General features: G+C 36.5%; 1 protein-coding gene across 1 annotated transcript in view; it reads right to left on the bottom strand.

Moving 5' to 3' along the window:
* Nucleotides 1-9,490: 9,490 nt before the first annotated feature.
* The window catches only part of DAOA (D-amino acid oxidase activator), a 31,923-nt gene continuing 16,533 nt past the window's right edge, over nt 9,491-24,880 (bottom strand). The window contains 7 exon segments of the mRNA XM_065532981.1: nt 9,491-9,530; nt 11,591-11,692; nt 14,039-14,203; nt 19,446-19,494; nt 19,497-19,525; nt 20,245-20,294; nt 22,929-22,972. Coding sequence (XP_065389053.1) covers nt 9,491-9,530; nt 11,591-11,692; nt 14,039-14,203; nt 19,446-19,494; nt 19,497-19,525; nt 20,245-20,294; nt 22,929-22,972 — 479 coding nt within the window.

Genomic DNA, 24,880 nt, shown 5'->3' with positions numbered 1-24,880 from the left:
CCAAACAAAAGAAGGTATTTGGAATTCACTATTTTATGTAAGACTTTTATTTTAAAATAGTATTTAGTATATTTTCAAAATTGGTTAATTTTCTAGTTTTCACTTCAAGTAATGATTATTTACTTTATTTCCTCTAGCATTTGATTATTTTCTTACAAACTGTTTTTTTTTTTCTTTCTCCTGTAATAATTTTAGAGTTTCTGCCTTAACACATTTAGGTATATTTTGTAGGAACAAAGGGAAAAGGTATCAGGGAGAGGAAATGGTTTCTAAAATGTAAATTCCAAAGGCAGTGAATGTTAAAAGTTTTTGCCAGTCCCGTCTCTTACAGAACACAGAACTCAGATGCTCTGATAAAGATACAGGATAAATCACATCATTTCCTGCTCCATCATCAGAATATTATTATATGAATTAGATCACTTTTTTAAAAAAAGAACATGGCCTTAGTATAGAACAATAGCAAAAGTCTGGGGAAGGAGAGGAGTGCACCGTGAGGAATGGATGAAGAGCAGAAGCCAGTCCATTTACTGATTTGGTTCATGTGCAAAATAATTGAGCAATAATTGCATATATGTGAGACTCCAGGTATTTTCAAAATCAGCTGGCAAAATTGTGTTATTCCCTACCCTCTTCTGGCTTTCATGGGTTCTCTGTTCTCTCTCCTTTTCCTCCATTCTCCTCTTACCCTAATTCCTGACCACCGTAATCCAATACTCTGAGGTTTTAGGGTTTGGATGATTAAGGTTACCCATGGAATTGTTTGGAAATGTAGATCTGTAATGGAGAGGGGAGAGAATGAAGAATTAGAAGCTGTATGAAAATAGTCGATACTGAGGCCAGGTACCATGACTCATGCCTGTAATCCCAGCATTATGGGAGGCCAAAGTGGGCAGATCACTGGAAGTCAGGAGTTCGAGACCAACTGGGCCAACATGGTGAAACCCCGTCTTTACTAAAAATACCAAAATTATCCAGGCTTGGTTGTGGGTGCCTGTAATCCTAGCTACTCGGGAGGCTGAGGCAGGAGAATTGCTTGAACCTGAGAGGCAGAGGTTGCAGTAAGCCGAGATCGCACCATTGCACTCCAGCCAGGGTGACAAGAGCGAAACTCCTCAAAAAAAAAAAAAAAAAAAAAAAAGAGGAAAGAAAATAGTAGATACTGAGATCTGGAAACTGAGAGCATTCATGAATACTGCATCCAAAGAATATTTTGTACTACATCTTATTCATTATACAAATCAAGCAAATATTGCACACTGTATGGTGCACATATGACACTATATAGGTCAACGGGGTGAGAGAGCTGCCCAGAAATAGACATGCAATTTTGTTATCAGATATTCTGGAGAGGTTTCTCTGAGGAGGTTTCTCTGAGGCAGTGTCATCTGAACAATATACAGATGTTAACCAAATGAAGCAGGAGGGTTTGGGGGAAAAAGTATTCCAAGGAGAGGGAACAGGGTGCGGGACAACTAGGGAGCAAGGGAGACTAGAATACTTTGGAAGTGAGAAAACACTCCAGTGAGTGGGCGCATATGAAGAAAAGAATGGAGAGCAGATTACTGAGGTCCATTTAGACCATGTTTTAGATCCTGGACAGCATCCTTAAAATAATAAGGAGCCACTAAAAGTTTGAAGAAGGGCAATGACACCTTCCAATTTGCTTTTTTACAAGACCACTCTGACTCCTGCCTGGGGTAGCATGTGAAGGGGCTAAGCACAATACCTGGTGGCACACAGGAGCTTAAGTGGCTCTTGTTGAAATCAGGTGATGAAATGGGAGTGGATTTGTTTCCTAGGCTGCTACAACAGAGTACGTGAATGGAGTGGCTCAAAATAACAGAAATCTATTCTCTCCCAGTTTGGGATGGAGGTTTCAGCAGGACATGCTCTCTCTAAATGCTTTAGGGGAAAATCTGTTCAATGTCCTTTTCTTAGCTTCCGGTGTTGCTGGCAATCCATGGAGCTCCTTGCTTGTTGGCCATATCACTCCATCATCATGGCGCTCTTCCTGTATGTCCTCACCTTCTCTTCTCCGTGTGTGTCTGCCTCTGTACTCTTCTCCTCTTCCAACAAGGACCCCTGTCATAATGGAATACAGCCCACTCTAATGACCTCATTTTAACTGATTACATCTGCAAATATCCTATTTCTAAATAAGGTCATATTCGTAGGTATTACGGATTAGGACTGCAATATATCTTTCTTGGGGATATAGTTTAACCCCAAACAGGGGATTTTTGAAAGGAAGTGAGATGAGGGGTAGTGGAAAGAAACCATGTAAAGGTTTTAAAATATATTTATGGTGGTAGACTCAACAGGACTTCATGATTAAGTCTGAGTTTAGGGATGGAAGCAGAGTCGTGGCTGACTTCCAGGTTTCTTCCAGATGATGATGCCATTTGTTGAGACACAAAATCCAACGGACCAAGTAAGTGGTGGGTTGAGCATGGGTTCATTTTTTGACATGCCAAGTTTGATCTGTCTGTGAAATTTTTATGTGGAACTGTAGATTTGGTGGTTAAAAATGCCTTTAGAATTCAAATGAGAGATTTGAGTTAGAGACATAAGTGTGGGAGTCATTTCTATTCAAATTATAATCAAAGCTATGCAAGTAGATAACTTTCCTCAGCCAGATAATGTTTAGTCAGAATAGAAGAAATCCTGACATGAACATTAAACATTTTAAAGGACAATGTGGACTATTTCAGACGTATATGAACAAAAAGGACCAGCCTAACTCTGCCATAAGAAAAAAACAAACCATCAAGAAACAGACAGAACATTTGAAATGATGGTTTTAAAGACAAAAAACATCAGGCAACCACGGACAGAAAAATAAGCAAATACATTGAGCCCAATCATTGCCCCGGATTACCTAAGTTCAGGTAAAAGGCAAGATTGTCTGCTTTCAATATTTCTAGTTAACTTGATAGTGACATTTTCTTTCATAGTAATAAAGCAGGAATAAATAAAAGGCATCCAAATTGGATAAGAAGAAATAAGCTGGTTTTATCTGTAGACAATATCATAAACTGTATAAATAACTATGAAACATACAGAAAGGTGTAAGAGCTAATGTATGATTTTAGTGAGGTTTCAAAATTCAAATTTAATATATAACATTAAAATCATCTGATACAAGAACAAAGAACAATATGAAATTGAAATTTTAAAAATGGTACTTATAATAGCAAAAAAAAAAAAAATACAAAATACTTCCAGATAAATCTGACAAAATTTGTGAAAGTTTCACACAGTTAAAAATAGAAAACACTAAGGAAAAATTGATGATTACCTAAATAAATAAATGCAGAAAGATACATTTTTAATGGGTTGGAAGACAGTATTCTTAAGATGTCAGTTGTCCCCAAATTCATCTATAGCTTCCATGTAATCCCAGCAAGCTACACTGTAGAAATTGGCAAGCTGAATTTAAAATTCCTGTGTAAATGCAAAAGAATTATTATAGCTGTAACACTTTTCTAAAAGAACAAAACTGGGAATAAGTATAATTTTAAGACAGGTATTAGCATTAAGATACACAAATAAATCAATAGGATAAAATAGAGAGTAAAAAAAACAAATAGACCTATATGGACAACTGATTTTGGCCAAGGGGCAAAGAAAACTTGTAGGGAGAATAGCAATATCTTATTTTCCACAATGATGCTGGAACATCTGGGTAGTCATTACACAACAGTTATTTGATCCACATTTAAAATTTAACTCAAGTTGGATTATAGACGTTAGTGTGAAGTCTTAAACTGTAAAACTCATGGAAGAAAACATATGAGACTATCTGCATGGATTAGCGTTAAGTAAAGATGTATTAGGTGCCACAGAAAAAAACCTGATCCATGCAAGAATAAATGTGATAAATTGGACTTCATCAAAATTAAACAATCGCAACAACAAAAAATAACAAATGAAAAAGAGCTTCTGCTCTTTAAAAGTCATTGTTAAGAGAATTAAAAGACAGTTCTCCATGGCACACAATAAAATATTTACAAAGGATATATCTAATGTAAGATTTGTATCCTGAAAGTATAAAGAAACCTCAATACTCAATAATAGAAAAAAACCCAATAAGAAATGAACAAAAGCTTTAGCAGACCACTGAAAAAAATATATGGGTAGAGAATATGCATATGAAAAGATGCTCAATATTATTAGTGATTAAGAAAATGCAAATGAAAGCATAATGAGATAGTACTACACACTTTTTTTTTTTTTTTTTGTGAGACAGAGTCTCACTCTGTCCCCCAGGCTGGAGTGCAGTGGCGCGATCTCGGCTCACTGCCAGCTCCGACTCCCGGGTTCCCGCCATTCTCCTGCCTCAGCCTCCAGAGTAGCTGTGACTATAGGAGCCAGCCACCACTTCGATTCAGAAGTAACATTATGGACTAATGAAAAAGAATTTAGTTAAATAAGGCATGAGACAAAGGAAAGTACGTTGATTGAGAAACGATGAAATAGAGGTAGCAAGTAATATGGTTTGGCTGTGTCCCTACCCAAATCTCATCTTGAATTGTAGTTTCCACAATCCCCACGTGTCGTGGGAGGGACCCAGTGGAAGGTAATTGAATCATGGGGTCGGGTCTTTCCTGTGCTGTTCTTGTGACCGTGAATAAGTCTCATGAGATCAGATGGTTTTATAAAGGGGAATTTTTCTGCACAAGCTCTCTCTCTTGACCGCTGCCCTTTGCTCTTCCTTCGTCTTCTGCCGTAATTGTAAGGCCTTCCCAGCCATGTGGAAATGTGAGTCAATTAAACATCTTTCCTTTATAAATTACCCAGTCTCAGATATATCTTTATTAGCAGTATGAGAACAGACTAATACAGCAAGTATTAAAAGCCTTAAAGGTTTGTCTTCTAAAGGAAGAGAGGAGAGTAGAGAGATTGTTAGCCGAAGGGTAAAGGATTCTTGTTACTAAGATGTTAGAGCCTAGAACACATTTAAATACCGATGAGAAGGATACAAGGGAGAGATAAAATTTGAATCAATAGTTTGTTTCCACTGCCACAGAAAAGGATGATATCCAGAGGTTTGGTAGAGGGATGAGTTTTCCTCATAGGAAAGATAAGAGCAGATGGAGCTAAACGCTGGATCCTAAGGTTGGGATATTAAGGGAGTCTGTTTTTTATGGATTTTATTTTCTCTTTGATCTTGGAGGAAAGGATGTCTGCCAAGATATAAGGGCTTGGACAGGCGGATCACAGTTTTAATGAATAAAAACATATATGAAATAGCCACTTCAGAGAGTGGGACAGACAGTACGTGTTTGAGTTTAGACAAAAGTCCCTGGAGTTATAGGGGTTTGAATTCAAATCCGCACTCCTCCACTCACTTGTGGTACTGTTAACAACCAACAGAACAAAGTTAAGACCCCAAATCTTCTTTAAAGTAGAATGACAATGGCATGTTCACCAGACTTCTTGGGAGGAATAAATGAAATACTTTAGTTCAACTATTTTCACCGGTCCTGACACTGGGTTTTGAATAAAGTGTGCCCAAGACTATTGCTATTATAAAGCAAAATGAAAAAACACAATGGCCCTATTAATATGTACCTTTACCTCCTGTAAAGAAAGGTTTCCAAGGAGTTCAATACTAAGAAGACTATTGTTTGAAATGGAGATTCACATTACTAGGTTAACATGTGGAGATCTTGCTCAAAGAGGAGGCTGGTTTAGGTGCTGTGATAATTGTAGATGTCAAATGGACTGGATTATGGAAATACCTAGAGAACTGGTAAAGCATGATTTTTGGTGTTTCTGTGAGGATGTTTCCAGAAGACTTCGGCATCTGCGTCAGCGGACTGACTGAGGAAGATCCCTCCTCGCCGTGGGCAGAGCCATCTTATCAGCTGATGGCCCAGATGGATCAATAAGATAGAGGAAAGAATGTGTGTGTTTCTCCTTCTTAGGGCTGGAACTTACTCTTCATTCCCTGCTCTTGGACAGCAGAACTCTACTTTTTGGACTCTAGGACTAGTGTACTAGCACCGCACTTCCCATAGCTGAGTTCTTACTCCTTGGATCTTGGTCTGAGAGTTACACGGTTGGCTTCCAGGGCCACACCATCACATGCCAGGATCTCCAGCTTGCAGATGCCTTGTCCAGAGGCTTTTCAGGCTCTGTAATCAAATGAGCCAATTCTCCTAACAAATGCTCTCTTTATCTATCTATCTATCTATCTATCTATCTATCTATCTATCTATCCATCCATCCATGTATCTGTCATCTATATCTATCCTATTGGTTCCATCTCTCTGGAGAACCCTAATACAGGTGTTAGCAAACCAAAACCAAGTGGTAAATGTCTACCATTGACATTCCTCTCCTTCCTCAATGACTCTTAGGAACCAAAAACACATGTAAAATTCCATGTACTACACAAGCCAGAAAAGGTAAAACACTGTATCTGCTACTTTACATAGCTCATTTCACTACCACAATCTACCATTATTCAAATACAGATTTAGAAAATGACAGCCTCCAAAGGACTAAAATCATCCATTTTTATTTAGAAGAAAAAGAAATGAAATTTTAATGACAGGCAATTTTAATCTTACTATTTCAATTTATAAGATGTTACTTGCTGAAAATTGTTATGTGCTAAAATGATAAATACTATGTGTTATAAAATATTTTGTCATTGAAAAATGACCTATTATTCTGACCTACTTTATTTTCAGGGGTACTTATAGATAAAGGATTTTATAAAGGCTTCTGCTAAAGAGGACATCAGAGAAAAATAGGATGAAGTAAACTCTTCCTATGAGTTTCTTAAAATTCACAAAAGTAGTCTCTACTGGTTTAAATGGTGTCCCCTCAAAAGTTATGTCGTTTCCAGAACCCCAGAATGTGCCCTTATTTGGAAATAGGGTCATTGTAGATGTACTTAAATAAAATGAGGTAATACTAGAGTAGAGTGGGCTCTACATCCAATATTAGTGATGTCTTTCTAGGAAGAGGAGCAGAGCCACAGGGAATGGTGATCATGTGAAGACAGAGGCAGAGATTGACTGATGTGCCTGCCAACCAAGGAAGGTGGTGCATTGCTGGACACCACTAGGAGGTCGGAGAGAAGCATGGTGCAGATTCTTCATCCAGTGGGAACCAGCCTGTGTGTTAATTTCAGACTTCTACCCTCCAGAACTGTGAGACGATAAATTGACTGAAACTGGTTTAAACCACTCAGTTTGCAATAGTGTATTATGTCAGCCCTAAGAAGCCAATATAAAGTCCTAAAGAATTTCAATAAAGGTGTCAGGAATTATAGATCACAGACAATACTGATAGGACCTTCTAGCATTCTTACACTTCTGTAGTGTTTGTTGCTCTTTTGGCCTTTCCTATTTTTTTTTTTAATTGTGATTGGCAAAAACCCTTTAAAAAACCAAGAAACAATACCAACAGAAACAAAGCTATGTACTTGTTTTGGGAAGCAACCTCGAATGGTAAGATGGGGGCTGTGTTCTAAAAGGTGAGGAGAAATTTACAGCGAAGGTAAAGAGATAAAGATAAGTGGTCCTGTGCACCACTGAATTCTGAGAACTCTGAACAAATCATAAGTATATGTTAGTGCCCAGTGAATAGTTGTTGAATGAATGGATGAATCAACAAATACATGAATTAATGAGATAATCAATCTGTGAGACAAAAAACAATGCAAATGAGGAGACAAGAGTGGGTGAGTTTGACTAAAAATTGAAGATCACCCATTTTTTTCAGCCAACAAATAGGTGAGCATCTGTTATATGCCAGGCATTGGTATTGGTGTTTGGCATAAAGAAATAGCAAAGCAAAGTCCTACTGTTAAGGGACATAGACTCCTGGAATTTAGAAGAAGGGGCACAGGACAAATCAGAGTTTCTGCCATTTTAAAATTCTTTTTCATTGCAATATAGCTGGAGTCAAGTTGCTCATAAATAAAGCAAGATAAATCAATTGATTTAAAATATCTTTCACACTATCCTTCCATGGAAAGTGCAGAGAAGGGTCTAGTCTCTAAATGTAGGCAACTGGAGACTCCCTTTTCCTATATTCCTTTAAACCCCATGCCCCAAAACGTGTAATCAAGTCTGTTCTTGAACAGAAAAGAACAGAGTGCCCTTTCTCCTTGGAATTTTGTAGGAGCCGCTGAGAAAAGCTGCTGTGGTCCTAGTTTGTAAAAGTACCAATGGGTGAGGATGCATCTGCTCTGTTCAGTTGAGAAGTTAGCACAGCTTTCAGCACTCCTCAATACCAACTGATTATTGAACATGTACTAAGGGAAGCTCCTGTACAGACCAGTAAACCACACAATTGCAGAAATCCTCTAATTAAAGAAACACACCGTAATCTTCCTGGTGAATCTGAAGAAAAGGTTTTTTAGAAAAGTACATCTGTATAACGTACATTTGTGTAAGAAACAATCCTTTTTCATTGAAGTGCAGCTATATTGTTAGATGTTGTTCTAAGAAAACTCAGCTTAAAATTTCCTATGGGCTGCTTTGGCTGAAAATAATTGTCTAACTGGATGGTCACAAATGACCAAGAAACCAAATATATTTCATAGTATTAACTATCATTACAGACTGTTAAATAATACTACACAGTAGAGATCTTTTGAAAAATATTTTAAATGATAGATTCTATTTTGGCTTGAGGCAAAGTCTTAAACATAACAAGGTAAATAAATTTTTAATGAAATTTTACAAGCAAAAGAATTAATGTTCAAGACACAGAATCATGCCTTTTGGAAATGACTCTCATGATATTCTATTATTTAAAAAACTATGTGCCTATTTTTAGGAATTAAAATTGCTCTGGTAGATACCTGATAGATACCTATCTCACAAATCATGTTTTTCTGTCATAAGTAAATTTTTTAAATGTTTTAGTTTATAGGTTGTTTGTTTGTTTGAGACAGGAACTTGGGACTGTCTCTGTCACTCAGGCTGGAGTGTAGCGCTGTGATCTTGGCTCACTGAAGAATCCCTTCTGTGTTCAAAGGATCCTCCCTCCTCAGCTTTCCAAGTAGCTGGGACTACAGGCATGTGCCAACATGCCTGGCTAATTTTTAAATTCTTTGTAGAGATGGGGTCTAGGTTTCCCTGGTTGGTCTTGAACTCCTGGGCTCAAGCAATCCTCCTACTTTGGCCTTCCAAAGTGTGGGATTACAAGCATGAGCCCCTGTGCCTGGTGAGTTTCTAATTTTTACATTCAGTTCATTTTTATGTGACTGGCATTTGCATAGGATTATTTTTATAACCAATATATTTTAGGTATGTAACCCAGAAGTAAATCACTAATTAATCTGCACTGGAGGAAATATAATTTAGGGAGAGTAGAAATTCTATTTGATAGACTGCACCAAAGGTAAGGTGTCACAGCCTTGAAGAGCCTCAGTGACTCTGGGAAAAACAAGCACCAAGACTGACCTTCTGGATCCGAGGTCTGGTAGCAGGATGGTTTTCAGTTCCATCTGTTGGAGGTCTCAGCTTCTGACATAAAGGCCTGCTTTATACAAAATGAGCCTGATTGAAAGATGTAAGCCACCAGGTTATAGGGAGAACTACAGGAGGCAGACAGGAGAAAATAAAAGAGTGATGTTGTTCTTCCACTAGCCTGTGGCTACTAACAAATTTCATCAGGATGTTGCTGAGGATCCTCAGAACAGTTTACAGAGGTAACTGTAAGCAGTAGAGGGCTATGAAAACGCTCCTGGGTGCTGACAGGAGCCCCTGGCGGGTGGTGAGTTGGGAATACAGGGGCTGTATAGGGGGTGAGGGAACTGTGCTTGACACCAATCAATGGGAGCCTGGAGAAACTAAGGCAGGGACTGGAATCATGCTGAGACTCAAACATTTTGAGCTGGAGTACTCACCAGGTACTCTAACTCAATCATATGCGTTGGGTATAAGGAAATTAGGAATAATTGGAACTGTGGCTGGCCCCAAATTTCATGCCCTATTTATAGCCATTCATCAGATTTAGAATGAGATAAAGGAAGGATTCTTTTTATTATTTTTTAAAACACCCACTTCATGTTTTACACCCACATCATAAATCACCCAGAGGGAGAATTAGGCCTGTGGACCTCCCATTTTGTAGTACCTCATATGTAATTTTTTTTTTTTTTTTTAACAGACTCTCGTTTTTTGGTACAAGTGAATGAGGAAAAGGCTTTGCTGCTGCTGTTGTTTTTATTCTCTGTAAGAGTACCTCTGGGTGAAAATTATTAAGAAAGCTAATTATTATATCTTTATATGACTCTAAATTTGGTCTATTTAAAAATTCAAAACATAGACATTTGGAAATGACTTTCTCATCTCAGTACTGAAGTTGGGAGGGAGAAGGAAAAAAAGTGAGAAATTCCAGTGCCTGGATATTCCCAGGCTAATTTCTAGACAAGTGAGTTTTGATAAGTTCAAGTTTCAGATAAGAATTTCTTTTTTCTTCTCTTGTTGGTTTTTCCAAATCATGAGTAAAAATGTCTCTGAAAGAGCCTGAAAAAATATATATTAATGTGGAGAATTATTGACATAAAATTTTAATAAATTAGTATGAGAATGAGACACTACAATAAATATTATTTAGAGTTATTTTAATAGTCCTCTCCCCTATCATCATCACCCATTTAAAAAGTTGGGTATATATATATATATGTGTGTGTGTGTGTGTGTGTGTGTGCATTCATAAAAATTTAGTGTGCAGTTCTTAGTTTTTCTTTATGCAAAACACACAAAATAAAAGTGAATAATTGAAGCCATTACACACACATTTTTCCTCCTAAGTTCTGTAAATAGATATTCCAATAAAGACACTACCAATATCTTACTTTCTGTCTTAACTATAACTGAGAGTATTTATATATTAAACTTTTTAAATAAGAAATGATTGGATTTCAATTTGCCTTAAAGATTCATAATGTAATATTCTTCACCCTAAATAACTCAGATTATTTCTAATTTTTTTTTTAATTTACCTTCATAAATACAGCCTTCGATTAATATAATTTAGTGGAGTTGATCAATCTGAGATATTTTTACCTTCCCCCATTACAGCATGCCATGGAATGAAAATTTACTTTGCTGCTCGAATGTATCAAACACAGTTTCTGTGGTCAAGTTCCTCTCCTTTCGTAAATGTGCTTAGAGGATCTCGTAAGACGTAACTCCTCTGACAAGAGAACCATTTTGGCACCAACACTACAAAAGCTTCTGTGTTCCTAAGGGAGAGATCCTCTCCTGAATTAAATTTAACCTCTTTAGTACGCGCATTTAGCCACCTGATAAATCCACTTGAGCTATCTTTTGGGGAGAGAGAGGTACCTGGGAACAATAACACTTCCTTTTTGAACAGTTTAATAAAGCTTTGTGAGATTCCAAGATGAAAGATAATGTGTAATGCTAATAGTGCCCTCCACAGCTCTGCATTCATGGATCCAATTACGTTTTTTGTCACGGTAAAAGCCACAGTGGATATATTAAATGAGAGTGTGGCTTAAGAATGAAGGCCCAGGAGTCTGGAGATCTGGTTTCTAAGGCTGACTTAACTTCTGCTTGCTTATCTCTCTATGAGTGTGCAGCTTAACATCGTTACCTCAGTGTCTCCTTCCATAAAGTGCCCAGCAAATATCTGAGAAATTCTTTTAAAATGACAGTGCAAAGTGCCATTTAGAATCACCTTGGAATGTCTAGAAAAAAATGAGCTGAGTGTTCAAAGAGGGAAATACAATCTTCTGCTTAATTTCAGAGTGATCATAAAGTTTGTCTTTTACTTTTTAAAAGTCATGAGATTTCCAGAAGAGGAATGACATTTTCAAAGCCTTAAGGACACTTGTGAAAACACTCCTTCAACTATTCTTTATTTCTCACCAAAATTTTGACTCTGGCTTTTCTCCAACTTCCTCTCTTCCCCAATTCTCAATTCCAACTTGAAAAGAGTAATTGCAATTTTAACTTTTTCCATCCTGGAGTATTTTCTTGCAGCTGATTTGTTTCAGATAATTGTAAAGTTATGCATGTCAGATTTTGTTTTAGATACACATGATTGCTGGCTTTAGTCAGTCAATCCCCAAACCCTTAAACCGATTAATTTCACTGTGAAATAATTGATTATGAATTTGTAGCAATATCTGATTTTATTTTAAAATTCAAGTTGATAGAACATTGTCATTTATTGATTAATCTATTGCCCTTTGCCTTGAGATAATCTTGAAGAAGCAGAATACTGCCGTTAGTAAAATGACATCTATGTATTACAAATGACCATGTTCTTAAAATACACACACACACGCGCACACACACACACACACGCGCACACACACACACGCGCACACACACACACACGCGCGCACACACACACACACACAGAGACATACTTTCTAGTAATAAGCAGTGTTTTGAGTAAAATCTTTTGAAAGATGTTTAGCAAATCGAAACAATTTCTGTCTTCCTATGTGGTGCCTGCAATTATATGGTTTAGATAGTTATTGAAGGACTTGGGAAACATCATAGGCCCATTGGCATTATTCTCAATGTATCAAAGATTCATTCAGTATAAATAAATAATTTCATTATTTATAATAATAAAAGTTGTCATGGAAAATTTTATAACCTGATAAATAGGATGTCATAGAAATACTCAACATGGAAAAATAAAATATATACATAGTTTAAATTAGACCATCTGTTACAGAGTTGTACAGTCTAACTCTCTGGCCAGGTAAGCTTCTAGCATGAAACTTCACACAATCATACCTACAATGTATTCTTGCCTAATTCCTTGTTCCAAAGGAAAGTTTGATAGGGAAGTTGAATAATTTCACTTCCTTTTAGAGATGGTAGAACTTATTTAAGTAGCTTTCCTGTAGTACAAAGATTAGGCAGCTTTGATTGGAACTCTAGATTGAAAATGAATAGAAATAACTTCTTACAGACCACATCTAAATTTAACTTTGCTTCACACCAATAAACTATAGCCTCTACTACTTTATAGACAGATTATAGCTCATCAGTATGACTAAAAATCACTGTGGAATTACTCTGTAATAGTTCTGTTGCTATGCCTATAAATATAATTTCAGTGAGTGACTTTTCCATTTTCTAGCTGCCTGGCTATACTTTTTTTGCATGGCAAACTAAAGGACTTTAAGAATATGGTAAATGACAAATTTAAATAGCCTCAGATAAAACATGAAAGTTGACATTAAATTATCTGGTTAAAAATTATTTTCAGAACAATTTTAAAAATAACATTTTTCTATTGATTTTAACTTAATGTTTATACTATTCTAAAAAAGTTAACAAAATGCAATTTTGCTTACACTCGTAAAGCCTAACATAAAGAAAATAACAGCATTATTTAGGGGAAAAAGTCCCATTACCCAAGTGAATAGATAATTAAATAATTATCATAGGCAAAAGACAGATAGATAGCATCAGATATTGTAACTTGGTAGAGCTTCACTACTAGGTCTAACAGTTGAAAATAATCCAGGAAATAGTTTTAAGTGTTTTATATTTAAAACACCTACACACACACACACACACACACACACACACACACGTAGGCAGTGTGAAATTTACATTGTTCCTTTCCCATGTTATTGTTGTATATGGGCAGGCTTATTTTTCACATATTTCCTTCTCAATAGCCTCGTAGTTCTAAAGAGGCACACAGCATTATCACCAAAGATGCTTGACAAAGATGGATATGCTGAGGGTGATCCAGATTTACTGATGATGGGAGGCCTGGAAATCTGAAAATTCAACAAACTTTCCTAGTAATTTTTATATAAAACAAAATACAAGAAAAACTACTGCATGAGAAAATAGGAAGAAGCCAGTGGATACTTTTTTAAAAAAAGAAAGTTTTAAAATGGTTACTGTGTAATAGACAAATGATTTCTGAGCTAGAGAAAAGTTCAACATGAAATATAATCTAATATTAAAAAGCCCAGAGAAGTTGCTTTCTTAAGTTCCAAGATTAGCATTTAGCTTTCTCCTGGTTAAAAGTTTAAAACGAAGAAGATATATACTCTGCGTAGGGCTGAGGAAGGTAAAGGACTCAAGGATATAATGATCTCTGTAAATGCCTCTGTGCCATTTCCAAATAACTGTCCTCATGCCCTCTCTTCCATCCTTCTTTCCTTGTTACCTTCTCTCTTCTTCTCTCTGTCTCCTTTGCTGCAACAGTATTTAAGTGGATGTATAATACACATTAACTCTATCACATCTTTTAACATACATGTTGGTTTAGTGATTGTGGAGCGATTGTAGGAATTGTCCATTTTACTTAATTTTTCAGAGGTTTTTGGTTAAAACAAAATTCCCTCAGAGATTCAAATGTCATCTGTTAATTGAAATATATACGTCTGTGTTTTGAGATTAAGCCCAAAGGAAGGGTGGCTTCTCTCTCTGGATCGGACTATATGTTGAGTTATTTAATTACAGTAAAACAAAAATATTAAGATGGCAAGAAAAAATTAATCGTGATGCCTCATTCTTGATTCCTCATGAAATGGATTGCCTATACCATACTTACGTAACACGTGCATAGCCTTTCCAAAGCTCCAAACCTCAAGATGAAATGGTCCGTTCCTCCCTTTCCTGTGCGAGTGTTGGGAAGTTTCCTTTTCCCCATCAAGGGGCCTTTCCTACTGTGCTGACCACAAGGTAGTTTTTCGAGGGGATCTTAAGTTATATTAGTATTTTATGAGATCTCAGATAGGGTTAAATGATTCCTTTTATTTTGGTGTGGAAAGAGAATGGAGTGTGATGGTGAATGCAGGAGAAAGTTGTGAAAGACTGAAATGAGCTGTAAATATTACTAAATCACGTGACTAGCAGAGGCTTCCAAGATTTCTCTGCCTTTCATCATCTTTGAGCTATTTTACAACTTTGTAAAATTTTAAAAATATGGCATAAATGCAATTGACTTTCTTTCAGAAAAATGCAAAGTAATTGTGTCCAGTGAGAATGCTGTGGACTATTGTTCTGTGAATCGACCAGTTCTACTTATATATGACTTTAAATTTGCCTTTGAATCGGTTGTAACATCTTATTGTTTCTCTTATTAATCAAGTAAAATCTTTGATTTATGTTCATGATATATCTGTATAAGCTACCACGAAATGTTTTTAAATGCCTTATCATGTAATATAACCAACTTTCTAGACAAATAGCGCTCCCTTTCTTATTTTCAAGTAAGTAGCGAAAACTTATTTGAAATTCTGAACCCATCAATTTAATTTTTGTATGAAAGGATGAAAATTTCCTAGAAGCCCTCTTGGTATCATCTAGGTAAATCTCATATCAAATCTGTGCTAATATGTTATTTGTCCTGTAACTGGTTCTTAGTCCAAATTTCATACTATTTATTCCAGTCCTATATCCTTCACCTGGATCAATATAAAGTGCATTGGCCACACAGTCTTATTGTCTGTATAACAGCTTCAACTCAATTTTCAAACAGTATTTTAAAAATTAAATGGCCAAGTGCGGTGGCTCACAGCTAATCCCAGCACTTTGGGAGGCTGAGGTGGGCAGATCATGTGGTCAGGAGATCCAGACCATCCTGGCTAACACGGTGAAACCCCGTCTCTACTAAAAATACAAAAATCACCCGGGCGTGGTGGCGGCGCCTGTAGTCCCAGCTACTCGGGAGGCTGAGGCAGGAGAATGGCGGGAACCCGGGGGGCGGAGCTTGCAGTGAGCCGAGATCGCGCCACTGCACTCCAGCCTGGGCGACAGAGCGAGACTCTGTGTTGAAAAAAGAAAAGAAAGAAAAAAAAAAATAGCTAGGTGTGGTGGTGCGGGCCTGTAATCTCAGCTGCTTGGGAGGCTGAGGCAGGAGAATCTCTTGAACCCAGGAGACAGAGGTTGCCGCGAGCCCAGATGGCACCACTGCACTCCAGCCTGGGCAACAGAGCAAGACTCTGTCTCAAAATAATTTAAAATAAATAAATGAATAAAAATAGAATATTTTGGTTGAGGGTACATGGGTGAGCTGTTTTATTTTATATATGTAGGATTTCTAAAATAATTTTACTTTTACCAGTCCAACTTCTATAATTTATAAATATGTAATAAATAGTAGATAATATTAATGAATGTGTTGTTTGGTATTCTGTTAGTTGACTTAAAAATGAGAATGATAAAAAAGGCATGGTGTCAAAGGCACTTCACAATTATTAGTCATGGGGGTAAAAAAAATAAATAAAAGAAACCAAGACAAGTTGCCAGCATGGCTACACAGAGAAATTCCAGTTTCCCCAAAACTGGAAAATAATAGCATTTTCAGTGAGGACAGACTGCTTAACCTATAACAAAGATACCTGCTATATATTAGAAATTCTGTTTGTTTATCCTTAAGCAATTATTTTAATCTTGATAGTTTATTCTGATTAGAGATATAACAAGACTGTAACTCTAGTCTCTTCTTGGAAAAAACAAAAAAATTCCAATGAGCGAGATGATTAATCCAGTTAAGAAACATGTCCAGTCTGGGGACAAAAAAGGTAGATCAAATTTTGGTTAGGAAGATTAACCAAGTAAAAATCCAGTAGCTAGAATTTATTGTAAAAGCCAATAAGAAATCATCCAAGAAATAAAAAACTAAAAATAACCCACAATATGGAATAAAAAAAGACATAGAGTGATTCTCTTTGCATTCAATAGAGACTGAGAAAACACAACTGTCAGAAGATTAAATATTGCTTTGGAATGTTTAGAAATATGATGAAAGTAAATTAGACAATTGCTAGAAAAATATTCTTCAGTTGGTTCCCCTGCGCATCAAAAAATTCAACTTGATACTCCGTTTTCTTTTTCTTGACAAATTTAGGGCTTTTATTAGTGCTATGACAGAAAGAAGGAATGCTACCAAAAAGACCATTTGAATCTACTTTAATTATTTCAGAGTAGGGAACCCATAATTGGAAAGTAATTTATAACCTTGAGTTTGTAAAATCTTTAAACTCTCACAACGATGTGAAGGCAGAGAAAGTATCAAACTTGGTCCCCTATAATAAGCTCATTACTTCATAAATATATATCCCCCTCATCTATGTGTCAGAAATGTTTAAAATTTTCACCAGTGGTACATTATTTTTGGGCCTTACATTTTTGTGGATTTGGTGACTACTTGAAAGAAATAAAATAGGATTGGATAATGTGAATTTCTTTTACACTCATTGTCGCTATTAGAAAATAAGGCCCAAATAAAATATGACAGAGCCGAATTAGTTTTAATACAGGAAAAATTTGTAAGTTGAAGAGGAGAAAATGCAGCCAGGAACTAACAGTACACACCTAAGCAGTTAAGAAAGCGTGGATGATGATAAGAGGAAGGAAATTTCTGTCCTCCAGCTACTTTGAATTTAGTGTTCTGCCTAGCACTAATATTATTGAATCTTATGGTATAGTGCTTGACTATCTAATGAGATGATAACTCTCCTACTTGGAGAAAATGTAGATGCCTTGCCTACCTCTGCTTGTATATATGCTGAAACATACTGATGTCTGCTGCCTTCTTAATTTTACATTAATTTTTAAAGTAAGGATTGATTTGATTTTAAAAAATGCACTTGGAAAAATTATTCTGCTATTCCCCCATTTCTTGTTCATGTCTATTTACAACTAACAAGATTTGCATGCAAATAGATATATGGACAAGATCTCACTTCTTTTCATGTCTGGCTTCTCCCTGTTTACCCACAATTATTTTCATAATATTTTATTGTGATTCCACAAACCAGGGACAAATCTCTGAAGGGAAGGCATGGTCATCATTAGAAGACAATAAGCTTGTTTTCATTCCAGCATCCTTAGCTTTGTTCAAGGCTAAGTGGAAGAAATTAACATACGGCATGCCTTTCAATGAAAATTGTTTCTAATTATTTTGCTTCACAAATTATTCCACCAGGCATTGATTAGACTTTTAAAATTTATTTCATATCTGTCACTCTCAGCTAACATTTGTAATTTTTTATTGTTGTTAAAGAGAATCTGTTAATTGAAATACAATTATCCTCTTTAGTAAAAGTAAATAAAATTACTTGGGTAGCCAACATATTCAAGTAATCATCAATCTTGGTCAGAAATTAAAAATAAGATGAGCATCTAAACTTGGCACTCAAAGACTGACCATCTGCACCTTTGAGGCAAAATGAAATTCAGTTTAGGAAAATCTTATGAAAATCAATGTTTTAATTATGCTGTCAAGGGCTGTGGTAGGCAGAAATTTCTTTGCTCCACCCCCCAAAGATGTCCAGTTCTTAATCCTGAAAACCTGTGGATATATGATCTAATGTAACAAAAGGACTTCATAGATGTGACTAACGTTAAGGACCTGGAGGTGGAGAGTGACGTTGGTTATCCTGGTGTGTCCAGTGTAATCACAGGCATCTTTATAATCAGTGAAGGACTCCCCGCTGTGCTGAGAGAGGGGCATGCTGGAAGAAGAGTGGTCAGAGAAGCAACATTGCTGGCTCTAAAGACAGAGGACAGGCCATGAACCAAGGCATGCAGGCGGCCTCCGAAAGCTGGGACAGGCAAGAGAATGGACTCTGCCCTGGAGCCTTCAGAACGCGTGCAGCCCTGCCCATTCCTTGCTGTTAGCCAGGTGAGACATCTGTCGGCCTGATGAGAACTATGAAACAATGAATGTGTGGGTTTCTTCACCACAAAATTTGTGTTAATTTGTTATAGCAGTGATAGAAAACTAAGACAAGGTTATATCTTGGCGTGTCAGATTTTAAGTTGTCTGCTATAGTTTAGAAAAGCTCAGAGAAGGAGCTGCAATTTGTCTCTTTTTAAAAAAGAAAAAAAAAGATCACCTTCTAGGAGATTAAATATTAACGGGCTGGGTGTGGTGGCTGACGCCTGTAATCCTAGCACTTTGGGAGGCTGAGGCGCTACTGCACTCCAGCCTGGGCAACAGACTGAGACCCTGTCTCCAAAATAAATAAATAAGTAAGTAAATAAATAAATAAATAAAAATAAAGAATTAAACATTAACAGATTATTAAGTGAGGAGCTGTGTGAGACCTACCTTGGGTTTGCACCTATAGGTATGGAAAAATTGGTACTTGAAGACAAAACTACTGCCTTAAATTCCCACTACACAAAAGTAAATCATGGGATTGAGGAAAATAATTTACTTGTTTGCTTCATAAAAAGAGTTATGTATCTCTTCGTAAGTTCTGTATGTTTTACAAGGTTGCATTGTTTGAACTGTAAGTGTAAATGGTTATTAACATTCCAGAAACCAAGAGGGGCATTTGAATTGGAAAAATGGTATTCCTGTATCTTACGAATTAATTGAAGTTTGTCTACTCTTGAAAACATGTCAAAAGTATTATGTAGCTTTACCACAGTTTTATCTAACTTCTAGAGGAATTTAAATTCATATAAATATAAAGAGTAACATAGCAATGGAGTTGAGAGTTTTCAGATTTGCTCAGAAGACTGTTCCTTTGAAAACCTATGAAGTTTTACCCAATGTATATCTGGATCTAAAAATTAAAGAAAATATCAGTCGTGTTCAGATTCCTTTATGTCCTGCAAAAGGGAGAAAGGATAAGCAACATCAATGGAGCACATAATATGTGTGGGGTTTAGCACTTGTCATATTTTTAATCTCAATACTTCAGCCAGATAAGTCTTCTTTCTTTATTTTTATAGATGAGGATATTGAGGTTTGCATTTCTTTTTAGAAATGGCTGTCATACAGTTGGCAAATAACTGACAGGAGAGTTCACTCCAGGTCTTACTGGCTCTCAAACCTTTGCTTTTTAAAAATTTCCAACCTAGAGCCTCTCCCTTTTAACTGCAAAATAAGCACAAAGTTATCCCAATTCTACACAGTGCAAAACAAATTCCTGTGAGCAAACAATTAGCACAGGCAGATGGAGTGAGGGCAGGTGGTTTATAACAATGGAAAACTGTCTGCCTGCTGGGAATTCAAGATTCAAACTCTTTGATCCTTCTCCCAGGGAGAGGTGAGGGCCTAGGTCTCCTCCTCATTAACGTGAGGGATCCTTGGCTAGGTTCTCCTTTGACTGACAGAATATGGCAGAAGTAAGGCTGAACCATATACTGGGCTCAGACTTCCCACTCTGACATGTTCCACTTCCTGTCTCCAGGAACATTCACCGTGGCTGCTCTGCGCTGCCATGCAGATGTCAGATTGCACTGAGGCCGCCATGCTGTAAGAAACCCCAAGCTGCCTGCCTGAAAAGACTGGAGAGACACAGCACCCATCAGCTTTTCCAGCCTTTTGGGTCCTCCCAGCTAAATTACAGGCATTGTGAAGCAGAGATGAGAAGAGATGAGACCTCCTGCGTGCCCTTTCCAAATCCCGGCTCAACAGAATCATCCTATACAATAGTAAGTTTTTACTTGAAGCCACTAATTTGGGGTGTAGTTCTTATGCAGCAAAAGATAATCAGAACACTGCGCCATGGCAGGAGCTGATAAACCTGCTCACTGTTACGCATGTATCCAATGACTACTCACACACACATGACTTGCTTCACTCTACTTTCTGGCTTTCCATTCAGCAAATGTTAAGAAATGAGAATGTTATTCATGAGAAATTAACTCAAGATGAATATTGTTATCGTTAAACTCTTCGTAAATGGTAAAATATTACATTATTGCTAGTCATTTTTATTTAAAGAAGTTTGGTTCTTTAAATGAAAGAAGTTTGGGTCTTTTGTGGATACTCTGCATATAGATATTCTAGACATGAAAGAACGTTGAAGACAAAGAATGTTGAAGGCATATAGACATGAAGGAATTTTGAAGTTGGGTTCTTTTGTGGATACTCTGCATATAGACATTCTAGACTAGAGTGATATGTCTTGTTCAAGCTTCTATGTTTTTAAAATGATAACTTGACACACCTACCCAATGCCAATTTTTAGGACATAAATCTGTGTGAACTAAGGAAAATTCAGGAATGATTAAACCTACATATTTTCCCAAGAGAGACTGGATAACATAAGTGTTTATATTTTTCACAACGTTAAGTTTACAGCATCCAAATGAGCAACTGCAGACATATATATGGGATTTCTCTGCAGAGTTCAAGTCTGGTCTGGCCTGAGGGCAGCACTCTTACTGAGTGTGTTCCTAGGCATTCCTTGGCAGTCGGCTCCAGGCCACAATGAAGAGCCCTGATGATTCTCTGAGCAGGCCCAGCTTCCATTCACATTCATGGGGATATGAGGATGACTTGGGATCTTCAGGACTAAGATAGACTCCTTCAGTTGGTGTGGGGTAAGCTCAGCTCATCTCTAGAGACTTCCCACAGTGGAGCTCATGCACAACTCTGTGCAGATGGCCCAGGACAGCCAGAGACAGGCACCTAAGGAGAGCACTGTCAGCAGGCGGACTCTCCACTGAGGGAGGTAGACGAGGGAGAAAGCCAGGTATCCACATGGAACGGGCCTTAGTCAGGGAGACTGAGATTTTGCTCTACACATCACAAAACGTGGATGCCATTAATGGAATTTTTCACAGGACATGACTGCCATAGCCATGATAGAGTCCCTGGCTAATCTTTAGGTTATGATAGCATCATAAGATAATTTTGACTATGAGGAGACAAGAATAACTGTAGAACTACACTGTCCAATACGGTAAACCCTAGCAACCTAAGGCTATTTAAATTAATTGAAATTAAAACTTTAGTTCCTCAGTGCCACTAGCCATATTCCAAGTACTCAATAACCACACACACTTGGCTACCATGTTGGACAGCACAGACATAGACCATTTCTGTAACTGCAGAAAGTCTTCCTATTTGACAGTCCATCTCTGGAAGCAATCCACGGTCAACTGAGGTGCTAAATCTCAGAGCAGTGCTGTGCTCAACACTTAGTTAAAAGACTTGCTAATCTGTATAGTTGATCTAGAGAACAGCTAGTTCTTAGAAACTATGTTGCTGGACCTTGAAACTGTATGCCAGGAACTTGGTGTTCTGGTGGTGATTTCTCATTTATCTACCATGTTCAGGCTTTTCCTAGCACTCATATATACATTCAGAAAGTATTTCAGAAGACGCTATGATTTACCAGGTGCTATTGCAGGCACTGAGACACTGGTGAACAAAACAAACAAGTCTCCGCCCTCAGGGATCTCACATTCCATGTGGTGATGCAGACAGTAAAAATTCACACACAGAAGATGCTTTCACACAGGAGTAAGTTTTATGAAGAACAATTCAAAAGGGGTATGGGGTGGGAGAGGTTGATGTTCAGGTGTTTACTTGAGAATGCGCTATTCATACAAAGAATCAATAATTCATTTGTTCCACAAATATTTTATTGATTACCAGTTATTTGTAGGCTACTTTATTAGGTTGCCAGTGCAGGGTTTCATTAGCACAATTAAAACACAATGACATTTGTTAGAAATTCAAAGACCCATGTCTACTCTTGCATAATGAATGAGAGTCTCAAGGTTATGGTCCAGAGATTGTTGTATTTAAAAATCACTGAAGTAATTTTAAGATATAGCTGTAACAGAGAGGACACCGGCATTCTTCCTCAAACTCAACACACTAGACAATGAGAAATCATTAAAATGAAGTAAATATTATGATCAAGATTGTTTTGGCTTCAAAATTAATGACAGATTGGAGAGGAAAGAAAGTAAATTGTAAAAGACAATTAGGAAACTCAAATGTATTTAGGTAATAGTTACAGAGGAACAAAAATGAGTAGAATCTGTGATAAGAGAAAGAATAAAAATAAACAAAAGGACTTAAAAAAGTAGGAATAAGACAGAAGTCAACAGTAACCCAGAAATTTTCAACCTCATGTCTAAGAGAACGATGATGCTATTTAGCAATATATCCAAACCAAAAATATTAGGAGAAGTAGGTTGGGTTCACTTGTGATGTTATAAATTTATAATTACTTTTTCTTTAACTGTGGATGCATGCTCTTCCTTTTTCTGAAGTTCTGAGACATACAAAAACAATAAAGAAAAACAAGATTTTATGCCAGAAAATAAGATAGGAACAATTCCTCATGCCCAATATAATTTTAGCCTCCCACAGAATCCAAAATATATATGCTGCAAATTGTGGGAGTTTCAAAATTAAATCCAACTGCTTATTACAGTTAAAGATAAAAAGAAAACAAGGCTTTGTCTTTTTAAGGATCTTTTTTGGAACTTGCAACATAAAAATACTCTTTCAAAAAATATAGCTCAACATCAAAGTCCAATAAAACAGTAAGCTGGTCTAAATATATTAGTATATTAGCCTGACCTAAGTCTGGGAATTGAGCCAGACTTTTCAAATTATACTATCATTATTTACAGAAAAAGGAAATGTTAACTAACATTATTAAATAAGAGCATATATACACATGCATAACAGGAAACAAAATAAATGTTAATGTTAACAAATGTTGAAGATGTATGTGTGCATATATTACATATATATTATATATGTATATATATACACAAAGCAGATAAAATATCCTCTTGGGCGTGATTGGAAATAGTAGCTATGCCAGGGGAAAATTTATGCAATCCCCTTGGCTGTGGGCTACACATTTATTGTGCTATACAAATATACAAAAAAAAAAAATGCCATTTCCACAGTTGCCTAAAACAAAATTGCAATTATACATTAGTGTTTAAAGTTTTTTTTTCTTTCAACTCCTTTTCTTAATGAATGGCAGATAATGAAATTTAGGTGTTTGCAAAAACAAATGTAGTTTAAATTGTACCTTTGTTGTCTATGAAATACAAATACATTTTATATATTTATGGAAACATTTGTATGTGTTCAGAAAGTCGGTATTTTGTATTCAAGATTGACCCTGTTTTAAGTCATATTTCATTTGCTACATTTAAATTGACTAAAGGCAGATACTTTGGCGTTCACTTTTTGATTCATTATTAAGGCAAATTATAACTTCTGCTTAAGATAGTTTTCCTGATCGGAGTAGACATTTAGGCTACCTATCTACGAAAACATCCCACTTTTCTATCTGAAATATTTGATCTCTCTTTACCCATTAGGGGTTTTGTGCATTTCTAAGGTGATCATCTTGGTGTGGGGTCCTGATCTTCCCAGTGACTTAGCAGCACAGTAATTTGGCTGAAATGTTGATGAATTCAGACAAGAAGAAGGTGAGGATGACAAGAGAGCGTGACGGGGAAATTCTGCCCTGAGGAAGGAATAGTTTGAGGCTGGAGAGATGTGCTACCCCCGCCACTCTTTCTCAAATGATATTTATTCTTGAAAGACAGTGTAAAGTGTCTGAAATTGCAGAAGCAGAGTGGTTGCTGTAGAAATACATACCATGACGTGCTTCAACTCGTTTCTTTAAAGGTTAAAGAAAGAAAAATGTGCATCTTGAAGAAAATTCCAAACCTTCATTGTGAGCAGTAATCCAATATTTCAATTTAGAAATTCAGAGGATTTTAAACAAGAAGCAATTATTCCAGGCTAAAAGCAAATATAAATGCCAGCAGTCAAAAAACCAGTGAAAAGATATGATTAAAACTGAGATTTAAAAAATAGATATTTATCTGAAGTTCTTGACTTTCAAAGTCCACAGGCATTTTCCCTTAGGAAAAGAATAAAAACATTAAATGTTAAAGAAAAACGTAAGAAATATTATAAAAAAGATAATTATTCAGTCAATATTAGTATTTTGTTACCAACACCAAAGACAAACAGAATATTTTCCAATGATTGGAAGCTAGTTTGAGTGAAGAAAAAACCGCATTATTATTACTATTATTATCCATTATTTTTATTTTTACTTTTGGCAGTGTTATTTGCCAATCAGCTAACACATGGTAGTAGACTTGATTTTTTATTTATTATAAAGGTTGTATCTTCTCATTGT

Source organism: Macaca fascicularis, chromosome 17 (genome assembly GCF_037993035.2).
Source record: "Macaca fascicularis isolate 582-1 chromosome 17, T2T-MFA8v1.1".
NCBI classification, from domain to species: Eukaryota; Metazoa; Chordata; class Mammalia; order Primates; family Cercopithecidae; genus Macaca; species Macaca fascicularis.
This window is presented reverse-complemented; position numbering and strand designations above follow the sequence as displayed.